The 8,052-nt window shown below is 52.7% G+C and overlaps 3 protein-coding genes across 3 annotated transcripts in view; 1 reads left to right on the top strand and 2 right to left on the bottom strand.

The window, feature by feature from the left end:
* The window catches only part of MOGS (mannosyl-oligosaccharide glucosidase), a 3,486-nt gene extending 3,065 nt beyond the window's left edge, over positions 1–421 (top strand). Inside the window, exon 5 of the mRNA XM_007459412.1 lies at positions 1–421. Within this exon, the coding sequence (XP_007459474.1) occupies positions 1–421 (421 nt within the window).
* Positions 422–789: 368 nt separating this feature from the next.
* On the bottom strand, positions 790–3,293 carry WBP1 (WW domain binding protein 1). Its single transcript, XM_007459411.1, is given in 5 exon segments — positions 790–1,090; positions 1,093–1,470; positions 1,643–1,819; positions 1,939–2,041; positions 3,020–3,293. Coding segments are annotated over 5 exon segments (807 nt in total). The 5' UTR covers positions 3,089–3,293; the 3' UTR covers positions 790–1,010.
* Positions 3,294–3,746: 453 nt separating this feature from the next.
* The window catches only part of INO80B (INO80 complex subunit B), a 12,126-nt gene continuing 7,820 nt past the window's right edge, over positions 3,747–8,052 (bottom strand). Inside the window, exons 2-6 of the mRNA XM_007459410.1 lie at positions 6,424–6,487; positions 6,000–6,192; positions 5,664–5,782; positions 5,324–5,493; positions 3,747–4,363 (exon numbers count right to left, since the gene is read on the bottom strand). Coding sequence (XP_007459472.1) covers positions 3,833–4,363; positions 5,324–5,493; positions 5,664–5,782; positions 6,000–6,192; positions 6,424–6,487 — 1,077 coding nt within the window. The 3' untranslated portion in view covers positions 3,747–3,832. The remainder of the gene's footprint in view (positions 4,364–5,323; positions 5,494–5,663; positions 5,783–5,999; positions 6,193–6,423; positions 6,488–8,052) is intronic.

Below are 8,052 nucleotides of genomic sequence, written 5' to 3'. Positions count from 1 at the left end.
GCTGAGGCTACTGGACCCCAACTCATCCCGCCTTGGACCCCTGCTGGATGTTCTAGCTGATAGCCGCCAGCTCTGGAGCCCCTTTGGTTTGCGCTCCCTTGCAGCAACCAGCCCCTTTTACAGCCAGCGCAATTCAGAGCATGATCCTCCCTACTGGCGAGGTGCTGTGTGGCTCAATGTCAACTACCTGGCATTGGGGGCTCTTCACTACTATGGGCATCTGAAGGGTCCCTACCAGGCCCGTGCTGCCAAGCTCCACAGAGAGCTCCGTACCAATCTGGTGAGCAATGTGAGGCGGCAGTACCAGGCCACGGGCTTCCTGTGGGAGCAATACAGTGACCAGGATGGGCGAGGCATGGGCTGCCGCCCTTTCCAGGGCTGGACCAGCCTTGTCCTACTGGCCATGGCTGAAGACTATTGAAGGGGGAACATGGGAGGGGAGCCAGGCCCCTTATGCCACTCTGGAGTCGAGGGACAAGGTCTCTCACTTCTGCCCCCAGCCCTCAAGTACCAGTGCTTCAAACCCTCCTCAGCTCATCTCAGGTGTCTCCTTACTGACATCCCACATAGCCCTGGAGTGAATGTGAATTCAGAGTCTATTTTTATAAATAAATGGGAAAGCCATGCCAAACTCTATTGCTTTTGCCAACTCTGCTTCACCAAGAGGTCTTAGCTCAGTCCAGGCCTTAGGGCTGCCTGCTGTTCTCCAGAGTAGGTGGAAAAGTGGCCATTGACTGTCCCCTCCAATCAAGTGCAATGCAGTAAGTTGAGCACTAGTCCACCCAAATCCACAAGCAGCTGGTTCACATCTCTTTAATGAGATCAAAGGCTCCTGTGTATGTCTTAGGAGATAGAGCTAGCACAGTCCTGCAAACACTGCCCTTCTCCTCAGGATTCCAGCCCTTTCAGACCGATTCTAGGAGGGCAGGGAGAGGCTGAGGAGAACTCAGGGAGTTGGGAGCAGGGCTGTTTCTGGTGGGCAAGTAAACCACCCACCCTCCCCAAATTGCTTATGGGATGTCCCCTTCATTGGAAGCCAGCCCCACAGGAGAGACCTGGGGTACAGGATTTAGGGGCAGTGCACAGGGGACTGGTCCTCCACATCTGGTGGGGTGGCACTAGCCCTAGCCTCCTTGACTGGCTCCCCCTCACTGGAGTCAGGACAAGGGCAGAGCTCAATACCTGAGTCCCCAGTCAAGCGGCGATAGCGGCAGAAGGGTGGTGTGGGGGCAGGGCTCACCCCTGCCCCAGGCTCACCCTCCTGATGAGGAGGGTCACTCTGGTGGGAGGAAACATCTTCCACATTTGTTCCCTCTTGGTGGGCAGGGCAACTAGAAGCAGAGGAGCAGCAGGTGCATTCACTGGAAGCAGTCGAGGGGCAGCCTGAGGCTGCAGTGTAAGGAGGCGGCGGTGTGCCTGGGCGGTGAACTACATCCTCATAGGCTGGGGGTTTGAAGGTGCTGAGGAGGCCTGCAGGAGAGAATGGCATGGTTGGTGGAAGGTAACAAGGGGTGGGGTGGTGGTCTCTTTCCTGTTAGCAAAAAGTGTGCTTTGAAATGTTTGAAAAGGGAGTGTGGGATGAATCAGGGTCCTGTTTTGGGAGGGGCCACTGGTAGTGAGCCCAGAGCCTCAAGTCACTCACGAAGATCAAGCAGTGAACCGGGAGGGACAGGGCCAGCCCCATGGCATGCCCCGTGGTAGGCCAACAAGTTGATCTCACGCTGCCGCTGCTGTTGCTGCAGCCGGAGTTTAGCTCGTCGATGGCGGAAGGCACAACAGCAGCTAAAGAGAATGAGGACAGTCCAGAGCAGCCAGAACCCTGCAGGAAGTGAGGAGGGAGAGTCTTAGATACCTCCCAGGCAGAGAAGTGTCCTTGAAGGCTGAGGTCCAAAGGCGGGTGGGCAGAAGGACCCAAGAAGAGCCCTCTTGAAGACTCACACCAGAGCTCATAGTAGTAGGTGCAGCAGCCAGTCTCCCCGCAGCAGTGACCACTCTCACAGAGGTAAGGCTGGTTGTTCACTCCTGGGCACAGCTCTCGAAGCTGGGAGCAAGGAGGCACTTAGAACCAAGGGAGGTTCCAGCCCAAGGCACTGTCCATCCCCAACCCCTGCATACACATACACAATCCCACCCTGTGAACCAAGTTTAGCTCATAGAAATCTATGGGGAGAGGGAAGAGTGATGCTGAGAGGAGTGTTCAAATATCTGAAGGGCTGCCAGCATGGAAGAGGATTTGGAATAGCAAGAATCAGTCTAGAGACCAACATTAAGATGCAAGGTGTGGACATACAAAGAGGCAGATTTCAGCTCTGCATATAAGAGACTTCTCTCATACTCAGGTCTGGCTCCCCAGGGTGTTTTCTGTTAAGGGAGTATTTTGGCAGAAGCCAGAAGACAGTCTGAGCTACCTCAAAGTCTCAGACAATGGGTAAGGAGTTTAAGGTAATTTCTAAAGCTGTTTTCATCATCATTCCCCATGGTGTGCCAATCCCCACTCCCAAGCTGGATCTTTCCACCCCTGGGTCTCAGGCTTCCTAGGGTAGAGGAGGGTCAGTGTGAGACCCAGAGCAGGGCTCCCAACCAGATGGGATTGCTGCGGATGCTAAAGGATGGCAACCAAGGCGCGAGTCTGGGTTCCAGCTCTTCCCCAAATTGCTCCCTCAAGAGAAGACGCTGCCAGGCTCGGTTGTGACAATAGGCACATAGAAAAACATCACAAATAACAGTTGCAAAACAGAGGGAGCCTCCCTGGGGCCTCGCTATGCCTCTGGTCACTGGAGAGCCACTGCAAGCTTCTACTGCAGCCACAGGATGGGGGTCTATGAAGCTGCAGGCACAAGTCAACTGCATCTACAGTACATTACAAAGTTTAGACAAAGAGTGCAAGGAACATATCTAGGAAGTTCGCAGTACCTTTGTCTCCGTGAGTTCCTCCCCCACCCCCCAAAAGGCAGGGACAAGGAAAGGGGAACGAGAAATAAATGGCTGTCGTGATAGGCTTTTGGAGCTGTTGGGATACCTGCTGTTGCGGCACCCGAAGTGCCCCCCCGTCCTCCTCGCTGCCGTTCCCGCCGCTGGCCCGAGCCATGCCTCTGCCTACAGCCCCCTGAAGACCACAGTCTCCTCTACCGCCAGCCACCCCGCCCCTGCCACCTCTGCCGCCACCGCCATGGTCCCTGCCCGGCCCATCTTCGCTGCCTCCACCATCACTTCGCAACCGGACCTTCCATCCAGCCAGAGCTCTGCCAACTAGCACCCAGGTTGTTCCGTCCTACCAATCCACATCACCCTCCGACAGATGGGCCAATAGGAAAGATCACAGGCTTCTCCCTGTGACCAATCTACAGCAGCGCCTCCGCCACTCTCCCAGACAACAAGAGCTTGCACAGACAAAGAGTGGGGTAAGGTTCGACCCATGGCCCTGACTGACAGCGACAACAGCCAATACGGACAACAGAACGGCTTTGCGTTATCAACCAATGAACGGCCGTCCAGAACAGCAAAGTTCCCGCTGATTGGCTTGAGCCCTATTTTCCAGATGACGCCAAGCGCTTAACCACGCCAGGTAATCCCCCTGCAAGAGGCAGGGTCACAAATGTCGGCTGGAGTCTGGGCGCGGGCTGGCTACTGTTCTTGGGCCTGGTGGACATTTCCCAGGCCTCGACGCAAGCTCCGGTGGGGGCAAGATGTGTGTACGCGGAATTGGCCTACCCATACCCCATTACCCCAGTTCTGTACAAGTCAAGGCACTGGATGAAATTTAATAGGGTGGGGAAGACACTGAAAACCGGGGACAGAGGAGAAGGCACAGAGTCCAGATTGGGTGAGGGCCTTAAGAAGCCAGAAGTGGGGATCCGGGGCCCTCAAGCCCACCCAGCCGCATCTGCAGGTTGATGCGGTAGCACTGAAGGCTGCAGAGTGCCTGGCCTGTGCGGGAGCAGGCATAGCGACGCGGATGTGGACAGCCGGGGACAGAGCACCGAGGCGCAGGGGCAGATGGGGACGGCCGCTGAGACACCGGCGCGGGGGCGGGGACGCCAGGTGGGAAGGAAAGGGTGGAACCTTGTGCCCCGCTGCTGTAGCGCACCATGGGGGCCGGGGCCGCGGCCCGCCCTCCCCGCCTCTCGCCCCGCGCGGCCCCTCGGCCTCCCCGCCCGCTGGGCGCCACAGTCTTGGTGAGGCGCTCAATAGTCTGGTTCTTGTGCTCCTCCGCCCGCCGAGCCGCCTGCAGCCGCCTCTTCCGTGCCCGCTCCTCACGCTTCAACAGCATCTCCTCGGTGAGAGCGGGGGCTGGGCACCCCCCGGCCACAGGTAGTGACAGAATCGGGGAAGGCTGACTTCGAGCCTTCTGCAGCAGAGCTCGCTAGGGAGAGACGGAAGAGATGTCAAAACAGAGAAGTGAGGTCTGCCTGAACGGGGGAAGGAGAAGATGGGACATGGAAAGCAGGGTCTTGAGGAGAACAGGCCTTGAGAGAAGGGGTGAAATGAGCACCCTCTCCAGGAGCGCTTAATACTGCCTCCTCTCAGGTCTCCAGACTTCCAGCTTTAGATCCTTGACTCTCAAGGGTAAAAGTAATAGTAATGTTACCTTCCTGCCTTGTGTACCAAAACTCTGTACCAGCTCTCTGGAGGCTTTTTTGTTGTTGTTTTAAATCTTTTAATATCAATGGATAGCATCAATTGGATAACTGCTCAAGCCAAAAACTAACAGTTATCCTTGATTCCTCTCCTTCCCCCAACAAGTGTCTGTTTCCTAAATATATCCAGAATCCATCTGATTTTCTCCATCTCTACTATTTCACCTTGGTTCAAGTCACCACCATCTCTTACCTACTTCAACAGCTTCCTACCTGGTCTTGCTTCTATCCCTTACCACCACTAAGAAACCAAAGAAATCTACTGAAATATAAATCAAATACATCACTTCTCTGTAAACAACCCTTTTGTGGTAGTCACACTTATTCTTCTCCTTGACCATGATTAGGCATGTTCCGCTCTCAGGGTCTTTGCCCCTGCTGGTCTCTCTGCCGGGTAAGCTCCTCTGGTATTGTAAATGTTATCTCGTTAGAGAGGTCTTTCCAGACTACCCTATCTAATGTTGTTTCTTTTCTACTTCTTTCTATTTCATCACCCTATTTTTGTTATAAACCTTACAGTTTTTAGAAATTATTTATTTACTGCACAAGAATACCAGCTCCATAAGAACGGAAACCTTGTCTGTCTTTTCTCCACTGCTGATATCCCTGCTGCCTAGCAAAGTTCTTGGGACATGGAAAGTTCTCAATATAAATTTGGCAAGCAAATAAAGAGTGAACTAACTTACCTGTCGAGCAGTGAGCAGCCGTTCATTGATCTCCTTCTTGAGATCTCCATTGTCATCCAGCTCACCCTTCTCCAAGGCATCTAGCCACCTTTGTTCTTCCTCTTCCTCCTGACCCCCTAAGGCCCCGGACAAGTCCCGCAGTGGGGAGGGGGACAGATTACTGTCTTCATCTGGAAAGGAAAGTTGGAGAGCTAAAAGTGGAATTGTTCAGATGGGGAAGCCTAATTTGGCCAAGTTAATACTTGGATACGCAAAATTCTCACCTTCTTCAGAACGAACCCTCTTCCCTTAACCAGGTTTAATGAGAAACCCAGTTTCCCCACCTCCAGACCCTTCTCACCCAGCCAGGCACGGTACTGCTCAAGGGGGACTCCTTCCACAGGTTCCTCTTCATTGTCCACAACCATAAGGGGAGAAGGTGAGCGAGGACCCTCAGGGATCACAGTGAAGGTAGGAACACTGCGGAGAAGCAACCACTCTGTAAGCTGAGCAATTGTCTCCTCCTGCTCAGTACATCCAGCCTTCCCTACACCCTCTTGGGTTCTTGCCGCATTAACCTGGGCCCTGAAGTCACTGCGTCCATTCTCTGTCTTCTGAAAAGCGCAGCCAGCTTCTGCTTCTATCTCTACCAGCTCCTGAAGTCCCCCAAGTAAAACCTCGGCTCTCTTGGCCTCACCTTTTGGTGCCCAGGACCTGCCCGCCCAACTTGATTTTGAGTTTGAGCTGGGGCTTGGCAGGAGACGGCTGCGTGGGCCCAGCCTCCTCTTCCTGGTAGTGTTTCTTCTTGTGTTTCTTCTTGTGCTTCTTGTGCTTTTTCTTGTGCACTCCGTGGCCGTGGGCACCCGCCAAACTCAACTCCAGGGCTTCCCCTGCAGAAGGAGAGTCTGTCAACGGTGTACATCAGGAGCAGGTCAGGGAAATCCCAGAAGAACCCAATACCCCTGAGGGGTCCTACTCTTCCCGCGGTATTCGCTGTTACCATAACAACAGCCCCGCGTTTCTCCTTCCCACCTGTGGCGAAGTACCCAGGAAGCTCGGAGGAACAAGAAAGGGACTCCTTTTCTGCGAAGGCCTAAGTTGCTTTATCGATCCGCGCTTACCCGGCTCAGGGGCCTCCATAGCCCCAGAGGTGCTCCCGCGCCGCCACAGCTTACTCATGAGGTCCTGCAAGGAAAAGGGGCTGAAAATAGTCGGAACACAAGCAGACATACCTTTTCCGCCCCACGGAACAACTTATCCCAGCAAATAACCGGGCACTTCCGGTGCGTAGCACCCATGCTTGTGCGGGGCAAGCTTTGCGATTTAAAAATCCTCCGGAAGAAACAACGCTCCTTCCAACAAGGGTTCCGGGCTCTTTGAGACCGGGAGCGGTCAGAAGGCCACGGCTCTCTGCTGGCTCCGTATCCACACAGTCGAGATCAGAACTCAGCGCGGGCAATTCAATTATTATTACACTCAAGCGTGATGAACGTATATTGCAGACCAAATTCGGGGCTAGGCTATGAGAATACAAAGATGAATATGAACACTTCTCTCTGCCTTTGAGGAGCTTACAATTTGGTGGAGTACGTAGGAAACTGTATTGCCGGCAAAATGGCAGAAGGGCTTAACAGCACAAGTGCCCTACCAGCAGGGCAAATGATATTTAAGCCTAAATTCTATATCAGTAGAGAAATGGGTAAATGAATTATGGTGCATCTATCCAATCTGGAGCACAAAAGCTAAGAGCTGATAAGTAATTGATAAGATTGATATGGAATTTATATCCAAGTGGGTAATAGCATTGGAAACAATCTAAGTGTGCCTCTAAAGAAAAACCAAAATAATTTGGTACAGGGATTTGATACATCCATACAGTGAGAAGCTATGCTGCCATTAAAAGAAATGAGGCCCCAGAAGGCTACCCAAGAAACTGGTGACAGCAATTCCAATGGATAGTTGGGAGAACGAGGGTGAAGGGAGACTTATTCTTCATAATATACCCTTTTGTGCCTATTGTACTTTGTCTAAAACATGTATGTTTTACCTAATTTTAAAAAAAGGAACAAGGTAGATCTGTATGTGCTGCCATATGAAGTAAGAAAGGCAAGTTTCAAGATGAGGTGATCCCATTTATTTTTTAATTTTTTAAAATTAATTAATTGGTTTATTTTTGGCTGCACTGGGTCTTCGTTGCTGCCCAAGGGCTTTCCCTAGTTGCAGAGCATGGACTCTAGGCACGCGGGCTTCAGTAGTTGTGGCATGCAGGCTCAGTAATTGTGGCGCCCCGGCTTAGTTGCTCTGCAGCATGTGAGATCTTCTGGGACCAGGAGTCAGACTTGGGACCCCTTCATTGGCAGGTGGATTCTTAACCACTGCGCCACCAAGGAAGTCCTGCGGTGATCCCATTTAAAAAGGCATAATATGCTACTACATTCACAGAGAAAACATTAAGGAATGTATACTATACCGTTAACGGTGATTATCTTTGGAAGCTGGGGTTGGGGAAATTTCACTATCTAGATCTGTAGTGGATTTCCTTCCCTTTCCTTTCCTTTTCTCTCTCTCTCTCTTTTTTTTTCATTTAAAAATATTGCTTAGGGCTTCCCTGGTGGCGCAGTGGTTGAGAGTCCGCCTGCCAATGCAGGGGACATGGGTTCGTGCCCCGGTCCGGGAGGATCCCACATGCCGCGGAGTGGTCTGGGCCCATGAGCCATGGCCGCTGAGCCTGCGCGTCCGGAGCTTGTGCT

Source organism: Lipotes vexillifer, unplaced genomic scaffold (genome assembly GCF_000442215.2).
Source record: "Lipotes vexillifer unplaced genomic scaffold, Lipotes_vexillifer_v1.1 scaffold51, whole genome shotgun sequence".
In the NCBI taxonomy this organism is placed as follows: Eukaryota; Metazoa; Chordata; class Mammalia; order Artiodactyla; family Lipotidae; genus Lipotes; species Lipotes vexillifer.
The sequence above is the reverse complement of the archived record's forward strand: the minus strand, read 5'-3'. Positions and strand labels throughout refer to the sequence as shown.